This window comes from Protopterus annectens, chromosome 5.part1 (assembly GCF_019279795.1).
Source record: "Protopterus annectens isolate FY-2018-M chromosome 5.part1, PAN1.0, whole genome shotgun sequence".
In the NCBI taxonomy this organism is placed as follows: Eukaryota; Metazoa; Chordata; order Ceratodontiformes; family Protopteridae; genus Protopterus; species Protopterus annectens.
In genome coordinates this window covers 748,698,117-748,719,885 of record NC_056736.1, presented here as the reverse complement: position 1 = coordinate 748,719,885, position 21,769 = coordinate 748,698,117, and the positions used below count along the sequence as shown (strand labels likewise).

Here is a 21,769-nt window from a genome sequence, read left to right as displayed (position 1 = left end):
TTACAGTATAACGGATATTGTTAGTCCAGGCTAAGTCTTACCTTTGTCTGAGGGTCACTAAGATGATGATGCAGCATGATACCCTAGCATTATGCCTTACATACGGATTATATCTTACATCACTTTTGTTTAATTCATTCTCCATTGTCTGTCCTGCATCATCTTCTGTTTCCCAAGCCAGGGCAGCACATGTGCCCATGATTTGGTGAACAGAATGGTAAATGTCACTCTCTTAAAAATAACACCCCCTTTTAAACATGGTGGTCTACCTAAAATATAAACATGATGTAGGGTTGCACAAACATCCAATCATTTGAGCTGATATGATTGCAATCATAAATAAGGCTGTAACTTTGAATAGCTCATATTTTATTGAGAACCCAACACTTAGCCTCCAATTTCCAGGACTCCCTAGGCACATTGTTTTTCTCCTCTACACACCTCCTGTCTCAGCCTGCCTTACTACCTTAAAACTTGGAAGTAAGTACAAACGTCACCATAATGTTAGGATGTCATAAAGCAATCATAGCAGAAGAGTGAATTGATTGATGAACCCTTGCATGTATATAAATTATTCCAAAAAAATGGAAGAATATCACCATGGTACCCTTGGCCACTGAGTAAACAAACAGTCTACTCACCCTTCTCCTTTCTCCCTCCCTTTTGTTGTTTCTAATTTCCATCATTTTAGCAAAGCTGTCTATTGCTCTGAAGTACTGTATGTTACCTGAAGCAGTGAGAGAGCAGACCATGGGTCAGGGAAGGGGATGTGAATGCAGTGCCATGGATAGTGCCACTGTCATCTGTTCTATAAATCCTATAATACAGTTAAGAGGCACACAGTCGTATTAAGGAAATACCATGTCTCTGAGACATGTTCCAAACATTGTGATTCAAAGCAGGGGATCTGAATGTGATGATATGGATAGTCTGCGATTCTGACACAGTACTCACAACCAGTGTGTCTACCCCTTTCCTAGCACACTGCACAATACACACAGCCAGCACAACCCCTTTATCTGTCACAATGCAGAATACTTGCAGCCATTGCAAGCCCTGACCTGGCATAATACAGAGTTTTTATAGCCAGTACAAATCCTTTATCTGGTGTACTATAGAGCATTCACTGCCAGTGCAGATCCCTTTACATGGCACACTGCATCGCAGTCACTGTCAGTGCAGACTCCTTACATGGCATACTGCACCTTTTCAGACTTCTCACCTGAGACACTGCAGAGTCCTTGGAGGCAGCACAAACATTTTATCTAGTGCATGACAGTGTATTCCCTGCCAGTGCACAGCCAACACCTGGTACATTGCAGAGTCCTCGCAGGCAGTACAAACATTTTATCTAGTGACCGGGTACTCTCTGCCAGTGCACAGCCCATACCTGGTACATTGTGGAGTCCTCACAGGCAGTACAAACATTTTATCTGGTGCATGACAGGGTACTCCCTGCCAGTGCAGAGCCCATACCTGGTACATTGCATAGTCCTCACAGGCAGAAAAAACATTTTCTCTGGTTAATGACAGAGAAATTCCTGCCAGTACGGAGCTCATACCTTGTACATTGCAGATTACTCACAGGTAGTAAAACTCCTTTACCTGGCACACTGCAGAATAATTACAGTGAGTGTGGAACCCTTCCCTGGCAGAAGGCAAAGCATTTAAATCCAGAACGCTTACCAAGTGCACTGTACTTACCGATGGTCATTCTAAGGGATGCTGCTATACAGGATGGATACTCAGAAGTACAACTCATTGATAAGCAAGTAGAATTAACATCTGGACAGTAGCTGCACATTAATGCCAGACCTAAAAAAATGAAAAACAAACTTTAATCTCTTTTTTTGTTGATATTTTATATTTCACTATGTATGAATCAATTCAAATTAATATAATATAAATGCTATTTCAAAGATTCATTAATGTCTACCTGCAAGAAGATCAGATGGGATATCTTTTCCCTCTGTCTCTCTCTCCATACCTGTATATTTGTATAAATATATATATATTTATATGTCTGTATTGTATTATGCATGGCCAATGTGCAGAAACATGGGTGTTCATATTGATGTTTGGACACTGAAAACTACCTAAATCGAAAATAAATGAAAAGAAGCCAATAAAACAAAAACAAAAACAAAGAAACAAAACAATAGCATCACAGATAGAGCTAGTGTGTCTCAATATTACTCTCGGGGAAAGGGAGTTTGATTAGGTAATGTGTTGCGTTGTGGTTAGGAGAGTGGACTTTACCTTCTTTGGTCACTGTATAAAATCTCATTTTTCCTAGAGCACACATAATTTTTGAGACAAAAAATGTCTTTCTATTTCTGTGACTGTTGGTAGGTATGCTGTTCTGCCTCACACACCCTGCATTACATAAGTTAGTACAAAAGTGAGAAACGTGAGTTTTATACTTTTAGTTACTAAAATAGTAAACAAGCATTTAACCAGTATAGTGCCATTATTTAGATACTTTGTTTGTACAGAAGACAGATTAGTAAGCATGTTTGTGAGAATATTCTAGATAATGAGGCCAAATAAAAAATGTCAATGCCAGAGACAGACTGGCTCATTGCGACATTTTGGCAGGATGGCACACATTCTAAGTAGGGAGAGAAGATAAAAGTGCGGTATTTGCCATCAGGATGCAGGTATCTGTATGGGTCAAATAAGTCAATTGTAGTCATTATTTCTTTTAAAGAAAAAAATTGCTTTTTGTTAAAAGTAGACTTAGATACTAACCTATTGCATTCAGACTCTCTGGTTAAGCTCCACTGCCTACCGATATGTAGCTGTGGTTATTAAAAGACAGTATGGTATCAGAATGTTATTTGTGAAAGGACTGGCGCTCACCACATGATCTATCTATATATATATATATATATATATATATATATATATATATATATATATATATATATATATATGGAACATATTACTGGTGATCTATCAAGGATAGAATTGTCACACTCAGCCATAACAAGCCTCCATGCTGTGTCTTTCTTAGCTTTGATAACTCCAAAAGGAAAATGTCTCGATCAGTATTGCTGTACCATTATCAGTAGACTTGCCAGTTGCAAAAATATGGAGAAGACATTTATATTTATAATCATAAATTTGTATGGCTTGCATATGGCTTTCCTGTCCTAAGCCAACATTAGTATTCACTTGAAAAAAATATGTGCCAGAAAGTTTCCTTTTTTTGAAAAATATGGATGTCATAGAGATTCCACAATGAGTTCTGCTTACATACATCTACAAATACAGTTAAATAAAACACATTAGCAATATATATTAAATATATTATTCATATATATTAAATACATTTTCTACATAACCCCTTCCTTCTACTTCAGAACTATCACATCCAAGGGTATGCACCCTTTGCTTGAAAAAATTGAAGCTTGATAGCCCCCTAGTCACGCATGGTTGATCATTGTAGAGACATCATAACCCCACTGAAAGACATCTATAACCAGTGTATTATATTTAATATTATGTCTAACATCTGGGAAAAATCCATAAACCTCTCCCTAAAAAACAATCCCTCCAATCAATCTGATTTTCAGCCCATTTATATTCTCCCGGCCCTAGGAAAGATTCTGGGAAAATTACTTTACTGCTGCTCACTCAGAGCATTAACCAATACCACCTTCTCTCACTTAAAAGCAGGATGACTTTTGATCTGGTTACAGTGTATCCACAATTATCTGGACAGTCAGTGCCACATTCTTCTTGGAATAAAGACAGGCCTAATTACTGGAGCCATTTTTACTGACCTCACCAGAGCCTTTGATCTTGTTGATCACTCTGTTCTCCTAGACCATCTCACTGAAATAGGCATTAGTAATGACACATTGACCTGGTTCAAAAAACACTTCTCTACCTGTCACTTCTCAGTGAATTTCAACTCATCAACCTCTGTATTAGTCCCACTGCAGAAAGGTGTCCCCAAAGACCTATTCAGGTACCTGTTCCTCTTTCTGTCTACATTAGCAGACTTCCTTTTGACTTATCACATTTTCCTCTCCTGCTTTATGCTGATGACATGGCCCCATTCCATTCAAACTACTCGGTCTGTTCTCCTGAAATTGAACTTCAGGTAGATTTTCATGTCCTTTTTCATCGGGTCAGTAATACACATTCATTGCTAAACTCATAAAAAATGATGATTTTTTTTGTTACTAGGCAAAAGCTCACTTGTATCTCCAGGCCCCTGAAAATCATGAATCTTCTTTAATAGCACCATTGAAAATGTTGCTTCATTCAAATATCTAGTGATCTGGTTAGACACTTTCCTGAATTTCTAACTCCACCTGCACTACACAAAAAAATCAACTCTCTACTATTCTGTGCTTATAGGATAGCCCCTTTTTTAATCAGATCCTGTAGACGTACTACAAGTAAAGGTGTCTTACTGAATATTGTCTCCCTCTATTTGCTGCAGCTTGTAAAAGAAATGCATCCACCATTCAATCCATCTCATTGCCATTTGCAGATTCATCACTCTTTCCCCAAGAAAAAAACACAAGTGTGAAACCATTGAAAAAGCTAACTGGCAAACTCGTCAAGAATGACACCCCTCCCATAGCCCCCAAACTATTCAGAGATGCACCGACATACAACCTCATACATCCTAGCCACTCATGTCCCCCTCCTGCAAACCCCCCAAATGAGGCTTCCCTGCACAGACCATGCTTTCTCAGTCCTCAGTCCCTAAGTGTGGGAATCTCTCTTCTTTCCTTCAACCACAACAGAGATGCAAGGAGATAGCCATCCCCAGCATTAAGGTGGAGAACTGACTTCGCATCCTTGTTCTTTGCAAAAAAAAAAAAAAAAAAAGAAAAAGAAACCACTTAAATTTCACAATATTAAAACAGTCCAAAACTTCAGTTGTTAATTCCTCCTCTATGAAGGTACTGAAGAAACAGACTCAGATAGACTTAGTCACTGGAATAACTCAGCTTTAATTCATGATAAGAGCATTTGTCTACCAAATGCACTTCATCAGATCTATTTTTCAATAACAGCTTTAACCCATGGAAAACTAATATATGCATAAAAAGCACAAATGATTATAACTCATGATTGACAACCTTATACATAGTAATCAGCCTAGCTTAATGCTGATGGTATACAAATCATTTTTTTACAATCGAAACTAAAATAAGAAACTGAAGGAGTACGTACTAATAAAACAAAGTCCAAATAAAACTGAAGGTCCAAACTAGTTGCTGGATTTTGTAAGTAGTTGGTAGTTGCAGATGAGTTACTGATGTCCTGAATAGAGGTTGGGAGAAATTATTTAAAATCTTCTCCTTCGTCTTCACCACTGCTTTCCTTGTTGGAAAAGGTGTAACATGAATTGTTATTAGTATGACTAAGTGTTTAATCTGTGTCCAGAAAAGGTAAACATTAGATATAGTAGAAAGTTCCTTTTCACAGAGGAAGAAGGTTGTGCTCTGCTAATTGCAATTCTAGCTTGTTTCCTTAGGTTGAGATAGATTTGGTGCAGGACAGTATATGATTGCTTTTATTCCCATAAACTCCAGGCACTGTCCATTTCATTAATATTTTTTTAATATCTTGAGACAGCTAGGGGCATTTTTGCCCCCTACATCTTCTATGTTTACATGGGGGAATTGTCCTTGAATTTTAGTGAGTGTGTCTAGGAAGAATGCTAATGCTGTTGTAGAGTCTTTAATAATATACTTGGGGACCGGTCAGCAAGACTAAAGTACTGCTGAAGATTGAGTACTTGCTGGTCCGGAAATGGATGTCCAATAACTATTTGAAGTGGAGATTTACAGGACTTTATCAACCAAGTAGATAGGACAGGACAGTGATCACTCAGAGAATTTGTTAGCATGGAGGTGTCTATGCAGCAACGACCAATATTTGACATTATGAGATCTAAAAAAGGATGGTGCCCAGAAAGTAAGTTAGGTCAAGTATGATGTTTTACCATCCCTTCCAGATCTATTAAGGTGGTTAGCTTCCCTGCCTAGGGCATTGCATCAATATTGAAGTCACCCAGACAGAAAATATTTTTGTTGCAGCCACTGGGAAATATTTCAGATAGGGATTCATAGCAATGGCGAGAAAGGACAGCGAGTCCAAAAACACCACCAGTCACTAAAAAGGCCCTCTGTCTGTAATGCGATACTAGCATCTACAGAGATACTTTAGGTGCAATGAGGAAAGACCTCATTATCAGGTAATTTACATGTCTCTGAACTGACATTATCTATGACGGGTGCAGATCATCATTTCCTGTGGTAGTCAACAGTGGTTTTGGATCCATCATGTTAGCACTAGTATGAGAACATGCTGAAAAGTAAGCAGTTTTAGCAGTTTCTAAATAATGATTGAATCATTCTTCTGTCACTTTAAAAGTATAAATTATAATTAAAATGAATACTCCAGAAGGTGCCACATGGCCAGTGCCTGTAGTCTTTCATATTAAAAATTATTTATAGATTCATAGGTTCATAGATTTATACTAGGCTAATGACCATCAGGACCATTTTAAGCCCAGCCACTCATCCCAACCCAATTGTGTCCCCATGTAACATGGGGGTCTATTAACCCAACCCAACTGTGTCCCCATGTAACATGGGGGTCTATTAACCCAACCCAATTGTGTCTCCATGTAACATGGGGGTCTATTAACCCAACCCAATTGTGTCCCCATGTAACATGGGGGTCTATTAACCCAACCCAATTGTGTCCCCATGTAACATGGGGTCTATTAACCCAACCCAATTGTGTCCCCATGTAACATGTGGGTCTATTAACCCAACCCAATTGTGTCCCCATGTAATATGGGGGTCTATTAACCCAACCCAATTGTGTCCCCGTGTAACATGGGGGTCTATTGACCCAACCCAATTGTGCCCCATGTAACATGGGGGTCTATTGACCCAACCCAATTGTGTCCCCATGTAACATGGGGGTCTATTAACCCAGCCCAATTGTGTCCCCATGTAACACAGGGGTCTATTAACCCAACCCAATTGTGTCCCCATGTAACATGGGGGTCTATTAACCCAACCCAATTGTGTCCCCATGTAACATGGGGGTCTATTTGGAGGAGTATAATAGGTAGAAGGTCGCTAAAGGTTTGGGGGTATGTTAGCTAGGAAATATTTACTATCTGCCTCTGTCTATCAGAGACATGGGGGTCAGACTAGGGGTGAATTCTTGATTTCCCATCCAATGGTCAAGGTTTAATTTGAAAAGAGTTAGGGATGGACTCTGCTTTACATGGATTGGGAGCCTATTTCAGAGTGTGCAGATCCTTTGAGACACACATCTGTCTCTCCAGCATGTTCTATTTATGTTATAAGCAAAGTTGAAATCCTTAAATTTTGTGTTTATGCTGCTATTCTTTTGTGGGTATACAAAAGGTGCATTAGGGCAGGATCTGAGGGTGCCTTATATGCCAGTCAGATCACCTCTTAGTAACTTGTAGGAAACTGACTATAAGGATTGGGCTTGAAAGCTGATCTGTACAGGACAATATGTTACTACCCTGGATTTTCTTGGTGAAGAACCTCTGTAAGCATTCCAATTGTTGCATATGTCTGCTCAGGTACATGACAAAGGGGACATTTTACTCAATGCTGGGTCTGATAAGGACCACGTAAAGTGGTACTATAACTTCCTTGGACCTGGATGCCATACCCTTACTACGTTGGGTGATACAGAATAATTTTCTTGCTACCTTGGCTACTTATTGCTCATAATCAAAGTTCTTATCTACATATGTTCCCATAACTACTAGGTCATCCCTTAGGAGTGTCATATCAGTGGAATAAACCAATGGTGTGTGGCTGACCAAGTCTGCAGATGACTGAAAGCTGGGTGCTGTCTTAAATTCCCCTAGTGATGTGAACATCCTCCAGGAGGGCCTTACCCAAACTAATGACTGGTGCCAGAAGCATGGCCTCAAACTGAATGCCAATAAATGCATCATTATCCCATATGGGGAAAATGTCATCCCCACTAATTATCAAATTAATAACAGCGTACTTAGCATTCAATCAGTCATGAGGGACTTGGGCACCCAGGTTGATAGCTACCTGACTTTTGACCACCACATTGCCTTCATTGTACAGAAGGTTTTCTACATGGCCCACCTCATAAATAAGGGTATTTAGTCCAGGAAAAAGGAGGTCATAACATCCCTGTACTCCTCCCTTATCAGACCCATTATTAAGTGCAATACCCCCTTTGGCTTGTACCTTGCCAATCACATGCAGCAGTTGGAGAGACCACAGAGGTTCCTCACCAGGAAAATCCAGGGTCTCAAACACCTATCCTATACAGATAGGTTAAAAAGACCTGTCCCTCTTACTCAGTCTCATGCAGACTGCTCAGACGTGACCTGTGTCTGGCATACAAGGCCATCTCAAACCCAGCCTTGATGGAGTTGCTGCATATCCATAAGACAAACTCCACTCGCGCAATCCACATGCAAGACCTTAACCTGGTCTGTGACATTAATAAAACTTGTTTACAGGATAGATTTGTGTCCCAAAGACTCCTCCATTTGTGGAATAGACTCCTTCTCCATGTCAAGCAGAGTACCTCTCTAGCCATGTTTAAGAGGAACCTGGACGACTGGATGGGAAACAGAAAATATACCCCTGGGATCCCACCTGTGTCCCTGCTGGACAGGGGAAACAGGTCCTGACTTTGAGGGAACATGGGTGAAATTCTTGACTAGGCTTATAAGGCCCTCAGGGCCAATAGCCCAGTATCATCCTATGAACCTATGAATCTATGAACCTATGCGTAACTTGCCTGGGGGATTTAGGTAAGAATTCAAACAATTACGTTTTTAAGTTACGTGTGCCGAATGGAGATTAATGAGTCAGGACCAGATCTCAAAATCAGTCAGGTAGTGAAGTTAAACAGCAGTGACAACAGTCAGATGAAGGGTATAAAACAAGTATATGGCAAATGCCTGTGATTTATACCTTGTAATCAGATCCTTTCTACATCCATTTGCAATAAGAATTAAGCTGAGTACATTTGCTAAACACTAGTGATTGTGCCCTCAATCTGATATACTTGACTGTGCACTGTGATAGTAAGAGAAACTGTTTGCCTTAGAGTTACTGCACTATAAACTAGTCCTTTAGATTACCTGTAGGTACTAGTTACTACACCCAGATCCATTGGGTTACACTCACTGACTGCACTGTGTGATACTAAGAGAAACTGTTTGTCTTAGAGTTACTGCACTATAAACTAGTCCTTTAGATTACCTGAAGGTATTAGTTACTACACCCGGATCCATTGGGTTAGACTCACTGACTGCACTGTGTGATACTAAGAAAACTGTTTGCCTTAGAGTTACTGCTCTATAAACTAGTCCTTTAGGTTACCTGAAGGTATTAGTTACTACATCCGGATCCATTTGGTTAGACTCACTGACCGTACTGTGTGATAGTAAGAGAAACTGTTTGCCTTAGAGTTACTGCACTATAAACTAGTCCTTTAGATTATCTGTAGGTATCAGTTACTGCATCCGGATCCATTGGGTTAGACTCACTGACTGCACTGTGTGATACTAAGAAAACTGTTTGCCTTAGAGTTACTGCACATGGACTATGACAGAGTCATACTGGTACTTGTGGTTGAGTGACTTGAGTGCTTGAGTGAATTGACGGATCCTGGCACTTGATAGGCAGCTTACCGTAACCTGCTCCTTATCTAGCCTGGAGATGGTAACATCAGTGTATCTCACAATGGAGTCACCTATAAGTGTGATTATTCAATAAAATCACTTTCTACATGTAGAAATTGCAAGTGTTTCCCCGACCTAAACATACCAGGATGCCTCCCAGTACACTAAATGGAAAATCTACTGACCTAGTGATGTAAAAACAATTTCTTACTAGAGGGTAAAAATGAACTACTTTATCCAACAGCTAGCTAGGTAATGAATTCAGAGCAAGTAAATCAGTAGAACAGACTATAAGGCAAAATATTCATTTTCAATATAAGTACAAGGAAAGGCAAATATCTAATTCAAGATATCAATAGCAGTGTAGAAAGGGAGGAGCTTATCAACAGCAGTGTAGAAAGGGAGGAGCTTATCAACAGCAGTGTAGAAAGGGAGGAGCTTATCAACAGCAGTGTAGAAAGAGAGGAGCTTATCAACAGCAGTGTAGAAAGGGAGGAGCTTGTTGAGCTCAATTTACAGTAGGGGTGGGCAGCTTAAAATCACCAGGTTTAAAAAGCAAATCAATGAAGGGGAGAATGGGTGGGAAAGACTAGAAGGGAGTCACCAACAGTGCTTAGTTTATGCAGGCTTAAAATGTTTTCAGAAAAAGACAAAGAAATTCACTGTGTATTTAAGTATCACTCAAGAAACAATTTAACCAATGAAAAAATATGTGAAATGTGCAACCTAGATAATTTAGGCATCTATCTCTCACACAGATGAAAAACACCAGGCCAAGCAGATTTCTTAAAACAGAAAACAAACTGGAGCAGGTAAAACAGAAAACAGCTCTATCAGTCACAGACAAAAAATATAGGTTTCAAATCTTCCACATTCAATTTTGATTTCTTCCTTTTTACCTTCTTTCTTCTATATTCTCTTTTGGAAAAATGATGCCTTCTCTTTGGTAGGCTGAAGGTTTTCAGATAGAATATTGTTATCATTCCCTGTAATCTGTGTGTTACATAACAAAAACAGTGCCCTGTAATCTGTGTGTTACATAACAAAAACAGTGCCCTGTAATCTGTGTGTTACATAACAAAAACAGTGCCCTGTAATCTGTGTGTTACATAACAAAAACAGTGCCCTGTAATCTGTGTGTTACATAACAAAAACAGTGCCCCGTTTGGTATGCATTCTCTTTGCTTTATAGAGATTAATTGTTTTTCCCCTTCCTTGTTATTTGTTGTAAATTTCTTCCTTTTTTTCTTTTTTTTCCATTTTCTTCTGTATGCTCTGAATTCTCAGATTGCTGGATATTTGTATCCAGAATGCCAAAGGTGTCAGTAGCATTATCTTGTTCAGTAGGGTTGAGTGATCTTTACTGACAATAGAAACTTTGTTTCCTAAATGCGTTTCACTTGCTGTTTGCCCATTATGTATCTCATCAGTCCAGTCATTAATATATGTACGAAACAGTTCTCCAATTGCACAAGTACAATTGACATCAGTAAGTCTAGATTTATTAATAATGGTAAGTAAATTATAAAACTTTTGACATGAGGGACACAGATCACCAGTGTTATAAGGTGTTACCTTTAAACATACAGAGTTGTTTAGTGTACTGTACAAGAGACTTGTCATTTAGCAAATCATTAATGGTATACTAATTAAAAAAAACAATTTTCAGATGCAAATGAATAAGGAATTCTAAAAGAAAATGATAATCAAAATCAGTTGCCACAGAATTTTTGCTGCCTCACAGTAAGAGGTTCTCTGGTTTGATTCTTGGCTGGGGTGCCTTCTGTGCAGAGTCTGCATGTCCTCCCTGTTGTCGCGTGGGTTTCCTCTGGGTGCTCCAGTTTCCTACCACATGCCAAAGACATGCAGTAGGTGGATTTGACACTCTAAATTGGCCCTAGGTGTGAGTGTGCGCATGTGTGTGCCTTCTGTGGAAGGTTGGGCACTGGGCTGGCAACTTGACACTGTAAAACTCCACTGCCAATCATGAGCAGACAGATGATCCGCTGTGGCAACCCTTAACCGGGAACAGCCGAAAGAAAAAGAAGAAGTTGCCACAGAATTTAAAGAGATTCTAAATAAACTTCTTTGAGAAAGGTCAAACAAACAATATACAAATGAATGTTAAATCAAGCAAAATAAAGTCATTGCTCTGACTATACCAGTTGTGAAAGTCACACAAAAGCTGGAATTCCTTTACATTCTGTGTAAATGCGTGCTCTAGCTTCAGCTCACAATCCTATCTCTTTTTAACTGCAAGATCAATAAATTACAAACCAACACAGGACTGTGTCACACAAGCTCTGGATTGTCCTCTTTGCAGTCTGTGTGAACTTATAGCTGGCTAGGACCACTGGGATACATAGAGTTTGCTTGTCTAAAACCTATTCCTTTCCACAACAAATAGTAAAATTAGATGTAAAACAACAAAATATAAATCAATGTAATTCTTCATACCAACAAGCCATCCCTTTCTTACATTTTTAGAAATCTTTTTTCTCATTGGCCAATGTATGTCTGCCTTGCAATAAGCATTTTCACAATATTAAAAGTGCTCATTTTTTGATATTTTCAACATTTTTTGCAATTCATTTTAGATCTAATTAGATCTTTGATATTGGAGAAAGTCTGAGACATGTCATCATAAGATAACGTATTTTTGTAAGGAAATTAACAGCAATATTTTGGCACATGGACGTAATGAGTTATTGTTCATTGGCCAATTATTTCAGATAGGCTATTTGATTGGTTTGAATGTCAGTCTTCCAACTGGTTTAGTATTGGAAACCATCCTCTGTATTGGCCAGCATATATTTGCATTTGCTATAAGTATTCTGCCCTTCATAGCAATTCAGGTAGTTTATATCATAGTTGCACAGTTTCAGCATTTTGATCTGTTGCTACCATCTAGTGGCCTTTTATTTATAACAGTTAGATTAACTTGTTTTACAGCATTATAGCAAGCCTCAGGAAGTGATGTAACTCAGTCAGGAAGCAGCTTTTCTTTCACTTTTAACCCTCTTGAAGTGCAGTCATGATCTTCTTTTCCCAGGCCCTGGCATTCACATCTCCTGTAAGTAATTTGTATGTGGTAATTCTTTGTATTTAGAAGTGCTGTATATTGTATATATTCTGATATGTTGCTATTTGTATTGTGTTGCAGTTTTACAAAGAGTTATGCAATTTCAGTAAAGCTACAAGAAACCCTGATTCTTTCACTTACTGGATTTTCTTAAAGTGTTAAACTGTCCGTTTAGCTGTACTACACCTTGCACAGTGCTGTGAGAATGGAACAGTAAAAAGGAGATCCTTGCAGTCCTGAATACAAGAGGTCACTGCACTGCAAATATGAGCCTGAGATCACGGAAGAAGTATAAACCTGAGGAAATGTCCCCCATGACACAGCATGGCAGGGAGAACAGCTCTAGCGTCGCAAAAGATGATACACAGTCACATGGCTTCAAATTCTCAAGATCCAGTAAGATGTCCTCAGCATGTTCCTTAGCAATCAGAGCTCATGCCAAAGCAGATGCGGCACGTGCCCAACTAGCATTTGCTGAAAAAAGAAGCCACGATGCGACAAAAGGCAGAATTGGAAACTAACCTACATATTCTTCAGTGCCAGAGCGCAGCTGCTGTGGCAGCAGCAGAGGCCGTTGCTTACAGGGACGCAGATTCATCAGTAAGCGAGATAACTCACTTAGAACCAGAAGTCCCAGAGAAACCTCTCTCCTCTGCTGAAGGTACAAGTGAGTACATATAGAAACTTACTAGTATGCATGCAAGCCAGCAGTCACTTAGGATTATGCAAGGAGAATCCAGTCCAAAGCCAGCAGATGTCCTGGGTATGCCCCGTCAGTCTTGTGATATCAGCAGTGTCAAACCAACAAAATAATAACCTCTAGAGCTCCTTAGAAATGGATATCCAGGACTCCCACTACCACAGCCTAAAGATTACATGCCTGAACACCAAAATATACAAGATGTCACAAAGTATCTTATCCACAAAGAAATGGTTAACTCAGGTTTTATCAAGTTTGACGACTGTCCAGAAAACTATTGGGCTTGGAAGTCCTCCTTTCTGAGTGCAACTAGAGACTTAAATTTGGCAGCTGCAGAAATGCTGAACTTAAATTATAAAATGGTTGGGCAAAGAGTCAGCAGAGCATGCAAAAAGCATGTGTAGAGGACACTTAATTAACCCTTCGGCAGGACTTAACATGGCATGGCAGAGGGTAGAAGAAAGGTATGTTTCACCTGAAGCAATTGAAGGTGCTCTATTGAAAAAGCTTGAAACCTTCCCCAAGTTGAGCAATAAAGACAATAAAGACAATACAGAATTACAACAACTGGGCGATCTTCTTCTAGAAATAGAGTGTTGACAGGCCTTTCATATTTAGACACTGCTCGTGGTACTAATCCCATAGTGGAGAAACTAACATATACCTTGCAACAAAAGTGGGCATCTGTTGGAGCTAAATACAAAGAGGAAAATGGAGTAGCTTTTCCCTCTTTCTTTGTATTTTCTAGGTTCATTCAGCATCAGGCAAAGATTAGGAGCGACCCCAGCTTTGCCTTCATTAGCAGCAGTAATCTGCCATCCAGACCAGAAAAGCCTTCCAGACCTCATGGTAATACTTCTGTGTTCACACACAAAGCAGTTGTACCTCCAAAGGCCACAAACTGTCAAGATAGCAGCAAGACGAGCCCTATATTCACCAGAAGTCTCATTCTCTGAAAAGGTGCAAAGGGTTTAGAGGCACACCTATTGAGGAGATAATGTCCTTTCTTAAACAAAATGGCATATGTTTCAAGTGCTGTGAATCTACTAAGCATATAGCTAAAGACTGTAAAATATCAGTCGAGTGCTCAGAATGTGGCAGTGAGAAACACATAGCGGCCTTGCACCCTGATCTACCTCTACAACCAGCAGGGATGGTAGAAGCCAGGAAAGATCAGGGCAGGGAGCAAAAAGAGGATTCCCCTTCTTCAGTGATGTCTAATTGCACTGAAATCTGTGGCCAAGGTAAAAATCCACGGCCACGTTCTAAAATCTGTTTAGTCACTGTGTATCCCACTGGGAAAAGAGACAAAGCAGTGAAGATTTATGCAGTTCTTGATGAGCAGAGCAACAAATCACTTGCAAGGTCAGACTTTTTTGATATCTTTAACATTAAAACAACTGCAGCTCCCTATACTCTAAAGACATGCGCAGGCATTATGGAAACTGAAGGCAGAAGAGCCATAGACTTTGTTGTTGAATCTTTTGATAAGGAAAAGAGATTCCTATTACCTACACTGATAGTGTGGCATGATACCTGATGACAAGTCATAAATTCCTTCTCCAGAGGTGGCTTATCATCACTCTCACCTCCGCCCAATTGCTCACCTCATTCCAGCTGTTAATTCTGGTGCTTCTTGGAAGAGACATTTTAGAAGTGCACAAAGTGCATGAGCAGATTAATGGACCGGTCAACGCCCCTTATCAAATTAATGGACCGGTCAACGCCCCTTATCAAATTAATGGACCGGTCAACGTCCATTATGATCCGAGACTTGACTTGGGGTGGGTCATTGTAGAAGTTTGCCTGGGATCAGCTCAACAGCCAAACAGCATCAGTTCCTTCAAGATGTCCGTGTTAACAAATGGCCACACATCCTTTTTCAGTGCATGCCAGAACAATTTTACTGTTAAAGAAAGATTTGATAATTTAACATGGTTTTGGGACTCTTCTTCACACAGCAAAGAAGATACCGGCTTCAACATAGAAACTGAATCTAGGGGGTTCAGTGTTCCAGAAATCAAAGGATGATGATAAACAAGCCCTGTCTATAGAAGATCAAGACTTTATCCGGATCATGGACAGAGAGACTTACCAGGATGATAATAATGGGTAGGTGGCCCCTCTGCCATTTTGCACACCCAGGTATCGTTTACCTTGTAATAGAGAACAAGCCATGAAGCACCTGAACTCTCTTCATAGAACCTTACAAAAAAAGCCATAGGTAAAGAGAGATTTCACAGAATTCATCAAACGGTTACTGGATAATGATCACGCTGAAACTGCAGGACTACTGGACTACTGGATCAACGTAAAGAACACGGGTACCTGCAATGTTTGGTGTTTACCACCCACAAGGTAAAGAACACAGGTACTTGCAATGTTTGGTGTTTACCACCCACAAGGTAGAGAACACAGGTACCTGCAATGTTTGGTGTTTACCACCCACAAGGTAAAGAACACAGGTACCTGCAATGTTTGGTGTTTACCACCCACAAGGTAGAGAACACAGGTACCTGCAATGTTTGGTGTTTACCACCCACAAGGTAAAGAACACCGGTACCTGCAATGTTTGGTGTTTACCACCCACAAGGTAAAGAACACAGGTACCTGCAATGTTTGGTGTTTACCACCCACAAGGTAAAGAACACCGGTACCTGCAATGTTTGGTGTTTACCACCCACAAGGTAAAGAACACCGGTACCTGCAATGTTTGGTGTTTACCACCCACAAGGTAGAGAACACAGGTACCTGCAATGTTTGGTGTTTACCACCCACAAGGTAAAGAACACCGGTACCTGCAATGTTTGGTGTTTACCACCCACAAGGTAAAGAACACAGGTACCTGCAATGTTTGGTGTTTACCACCCACAAGGTAAAGAACACCGGTACCTGCAATGTTTGGTGTTTACCACCCACAAGGTAAAGAACACAGGTACCAGCAATGTTTGGTGTTTACCACCCACAAGGTAGAGAACACAGGTACCTGCAATGTTTGGTGTTTACCACCCACAAGGTAGAGAACAGAGGTACCTGCAATGTTTGGTGTTTACCACCCACAAGGTAGAGAACACAGGTACCTGCAATGTTTGGTGTTTACCACCCACAAGGTAAAGAACACAGGTACCTGCAATGTTTGGTGTTTACCACCCACAAGGTAAAGAACACAGGTACCTGCAATGTTTGGTGTTTACCACCCACAAGGTAGAGAACACAGGTACCTGCAATGTTTGGTGTTTACCACCCACAAGGTAAAGAACACAGGTACCTGCAATGTTTGGTGTTTACCACCCACACAAACCTGGCCAAATAAGAGTTGTGTTTGATTCTAGTGCAGACTGTAAGGTGTTTCTTTAAATAAGGTACTGTTAAGTGGTCCTGATCTAAACAATACTCTACTAGGGGTCCTCATGCACTTTAGAAAAGAGCCTATAGCCTTCACAGCTGATGTGCAGCAGATGTTTTACTGTTTTCTGGTGAGAGAGGACCACCGAGATTATTTACATTTTCTCTGATACAAAGATTATGACATAAACAAAGAAGTAGTGGAGTACAGAATGAGAGTACATGTCTTCGGCAGCAGTTGCTGTGGCTATATACTATATGCGTAAAGGTGCCCTAAATGGAGATGAACATTATGGACAAGATGCCAAACGCTTTGTGTTGAGACATTTCTATGTAGATGATGGACTCGCATCTGCTAGCACTCCTGAGATAGCAATTGACATTCTCAACAAAACAAAGCAGATGCTGACAGAATCGAATTTGCGGCTTCATAAGGTTGCTTCTAACAGCAAGCAGGTCATGGAAGTCTTTCCTGCAAAAGATAGAGCTAAGGACCTTAAAGATCTTTGTCTGGGCAAAGACTCCCTTCCTCTTCAGAAAAGTTTAGGACTAGGCTAGGATCTAGAAGCAGACAGCTTTGTTTTTCAGGTCTCTTCAGAGGAAAAAACCTTTACCGGAAGAGGAATCTTAGCTACCGTGAACAGCTGTTATGATCCCCTTGGGTTTGTTGTACCAGTGACTATAAAAGGTAAGGCCTTAGTCCATGAACTGTCATCTGGGAAATGGGAATGGGATGCATTACTCCCACAAGACAGACTGCATGAGTGGATTCAGTGGAAGGATGGGAAATGGGAATGGGATGCATTACTCCCACAAGACAGACTGCGTGAGTGGATTCAGTGGAAGGATGGGAAATGGGAATGGGATGCATTACTCCCACAAGACCGACTGCGTGAGTGGATTCTGTGGAAGGATGGGAAATGGGAATGGGATGCATTACTCCCACAAGACAGACTGCGTGAGTGGATTCTGTGGAAGGATGGGAAATGGGAATGGGATGCATTACTCCCACAAGACAGACTGCATGAGTGGATTCAGTGGAAGGATGGGAAATGGGAATGGGATGCATTACTCCCACAAGACAGACTGAGTGAGTGGATTCAGTGGAAGGATGGGAAATGGGAATGGGATGCATTACTCCCACAAGACAGACTGCGTGAGTGGATTTAGTGGAAGGATGGGAAATGGGAATGGGATGCATTACTCCCACAAGACCGACTGCGTGAGTGGATTCAGTGGAAGGATGGGAAATGGGAATGGGATGCATTGCTCCCACAAGACAGACTGCATGAGTGGATTCAGTGGAAGGATGGGAAATGGGAATGGGATGCATTACTCCCACAAGACCGACTGCGTGAGTGGATTCAGTGGAAGGATGGGAAATGGGAATGGGATGCATTACTCCCACAAGACCGACTGCGTGAGTGGATTCAGTGGAAGGAGTCTTTGCAGGCTTTGAAAGGCTTAAAGATATCCAGCAGTTATGGGCCTGTTTCACTGACAGTAGCCTGTAAAAATGGACTGTATATTTTTAAAGATGCATCCATCACAGCTATAGGTGCAGTAGCCTACCTGAAAACAATTCATGCAGTAAGTTTATGTCATGTTGGGTTTGGTTTGTTATAGGAAAGTTTAAGTTAAGCCCTAGACCAGCGCATACAATCCCATGTTTGGAGCTATGTGCAGCTGTATTAGCGGTAGAACTGTATGAGCTAATCAGAGAGGAAATAGACCTGGAACTGGATGTTGTGAAATTCTTTACAGACAGTAAAACCATCCTGGGGTACATCTGCAATACCTCTAAAAGATTCTTTCTGTATGTTTCTAACCGAGTAAATAGAATCAGACAAGTAACTCATCCTGATCAGTGGTTCTATGTACCCACAGAGCAAAACCCTGATGATTATGCTACAAGGCCCACACAGACAGCCTGCCTTCAGAACACTATATGGTTCTCAGGCCCTTTGTTTCTTTACCAGCCAGTTAAAGACAATTTAAATGACACGGTTACTGGTTATCCTCTCATTGAGCCTGAAGCTGATCCTGAAATTAATCTCCAACATACAAAAAGCAAAAAAACCAACAAACCAAGACAAAAAATGGTCGAAGGCAAGCTCCACAAGGAATAGTGATTCGGCAATACAAACGACTCCAACAGCTCACAATAAGGCTCGAAAATAAGGCTCAAATAGCAAACAAGATGGTTTATTTTAACGCCAACAAGTAGTACACACGTTTTCATCAATATTATGACTTCATCAGACAATCACAAAATAGTTACACAGGTTTAAATACCCCAAACTACCCCCTGCCACTAATGAATTAATTATTTAATCAAATTTTAAAGGCACAAAACTCACTAGTTTAGAGATTCAGTGTATACTGTTATGCTTAATAACATTTAAAATGCTAAATTAAAACCTCATTTTAAAACACATGTCATTTAAAAATATCATATTAAAATGGTCATTATACCAAAAAATGTAAACAACTAATACTACTTTAAATTGTATATAACCTTCCTATTATATTAATTGTTAAATATCAAATTTTATCAGATTTTAACCTTAAATATGGGACAATAGATATTGTATCATTAAGCCCAGGGAATCTATTGGATTCCAAAAGTATTTGCCAGTATGTTTCCCTATGGGATAGTAATACCTCCCATGGTCCACCCCTGGCATCTTGAATAACAGAATCCAAAACAAAGAAAGAAAAGGTCCCACCAGGGCATGTGTTAAGGTGCTTAAATAGTGCGTTGTTACTATCACATTTTTGTATGTCATAAAGGTGTTCATACACTCTTCTACGGAGTTGCCTTTTGGTTTTTCCAACATAAAATGCCTGACATGACTGGCACACCGCCAAATAGACAACCCCGCAGGAAAGACAATTGTAAAATGTCTTCGAACTAATCTTCCTATTTCTGCTTTCCAGATACATAAATTCCTGATTAGAAATGTATTTACACTGAGAAAACCTTCCACACTTGAAAGTCCCCTTACGGGGATGTTCATAATTACGTTGTATACTCCCCTTTTCTAAAATTCTCTTCATATTGAAACCTCTTCTATATACAGTTTTAAAAGTTATGTTTTTAAATCCATTAAGGTCTGTTATATCCTGAAAGGATTTAAATTCCCTGTTAATGATCCTACTAATCTGCCCCACATTGGCACTATATTCTGTGATGTACAATAACTGATGAACATCACCATCCGTTTTGTCCATACCCTGCTCAATTTGTGAACACTCCTGCCCCAAAATAGGTTTGAACCTTGTAGTTCTACCTTTCGTGACTTCTTCCTTAACTGAATTTATCAAGGCCACCGGATACCCCCTATCCCTAAACATTGTGGTCAACTTGTCACACTCAATGTTAAATAGGTGGTCCTGAGATGTCATGCGTGAGGCCCTGACGAACTGTCCCTTTACGATACCTCTTTTTTGAAACCCTGGGTGTGAACTTGAAAAGTGCAGATAACTGTTAGAATAGGTGGGCTTTCTATACACTGTCGAAGCAAACCCTGATTCAACTTTGCTTAAGGTCACATCTAAATAATGAACTGATTCCACAGATATCTCATAGGTGAAATTTAAAAAGGTGGTAGTACCCCTGATGTATGTAATGAATTCCTGGATAGTCTCAATGGGACCAACCCAAAAAATGCAGATATCGTCCAGGAACCTAGAATAATGATTCCAGTGTTTTTCAAAACCACTGTTATGAATAAATTTCTTTTCCCAGACGGCCATAATAATATCTGCATAGGTTGGAGCACAATTTGCCCCCATGGACACCCCAGAAATTTGTTTGAAGTATTCACCCCCATAAAATATGTAGTTATTTTGTAGTACCAACTCCAACAATCCCATGATCATAGTAACATCATTGTGTGTGATCCCAACACACTCCCATAAGGCCTCCTCTATCCATTCAAGTCCAACATCAGTAGGGATTACTGAGAACAAGTCGACCACATCAATTGTTAGAAATGTTAGGTTAGGCTTATACAGGTCTGTGGTGACTCTCCGTAAAAATTCCCAGGAGTCTTTGATAAGGTAGGACTCTTTCCCCCAAACCTGCTTAAGCTTCCAATCCAAAAACTTTGCAATTGAATGTGTCTTCGAACCTTGTGCAGCCACTATAGGCCGTAGTGGCGGATCCTGCACACACTTATGGATTTTGGGCACACCAAAAATGGTGGGTACTTTTGGGTAATTGTTTTCTAAAAAGGAGAAGGTGTCAAATTCAATGACCTCCTGATCTAACATATCTTTGATGGTTAGGGTCAATCTTTTTATATGACAAATGTATCTCATGAATAGATGCTACAGTATACTTATTAGTGTCGTATAAAATTTCCCCCATTTTACTTTCATATAAGAGCTGACTCATAATAACAATACCCCCTCCCTTATCCGGTTGCATCACTCTGATAGAATGATTGTGTGCCAGGTCATACAATACTGTATTCTCCTCTTCACTCAAGTTGTAATCAAAAGACTTCTGGCTTAGTTGTTTACGTATTTCCCTCTCAATTCTGTTCTCTAGATTACTTAATTGGGGGTGTAATGGTGGATTGAAAGAACTTGACTTCTTTAGAAACAAACTGGGAGCAACAGGACCATAGCCAAACAACTGTTGGAAATTTAATTTACGAATAAACATTTTTAGGTCGAGAATACTATTTACTAACTGGGTACCTTTAGTTGGAACGAATTTAAAACCTTTGGTAAATAGGTCAAAATAGACTTCAGTTACAGGTACTTCACTGTAGTTGTAAATGTGATAGCCATTCTTGCTATATACTTGATATGCACCAATGCTTCTAACAGTTATACCTTTACCTATTACCAAACCTGGTTCCTGTTCCTCCCCTTCCCCTGCACCCGATTGTCCCTGCCTTGGGCAAAGATCGGGTAAACTGGA

At 40.0% G+C, this 21,769-nt stretch overlaps 1 protein-coding gene across 1 annotated transcript in view; it reads right to left on the bottom strand.

The window, feature by feature from the left end:
- The window catches only part of LOC122803637 (phospholipase A2 inhibitor and Ly6/PLAUR domain-containing protein-like), a 210,806-nt gene that overhangs the window by 140,983 nt on the left and 48,054 nt on the right, over nucleotides 1–21,769 (bottom strand). Inside the window, exon 2 of the mRNA XM_044073383.1 lies at nucleotides 1,705–1,815. Within this exon, the coding sequence (XP_043929318.1) occupies nucleotides 1,705–1,815 (111 nt within the window). The remainder of the gene's footprint in view (nucleotides 1–1,704; nucleotides 1,816–21,769) is intronic.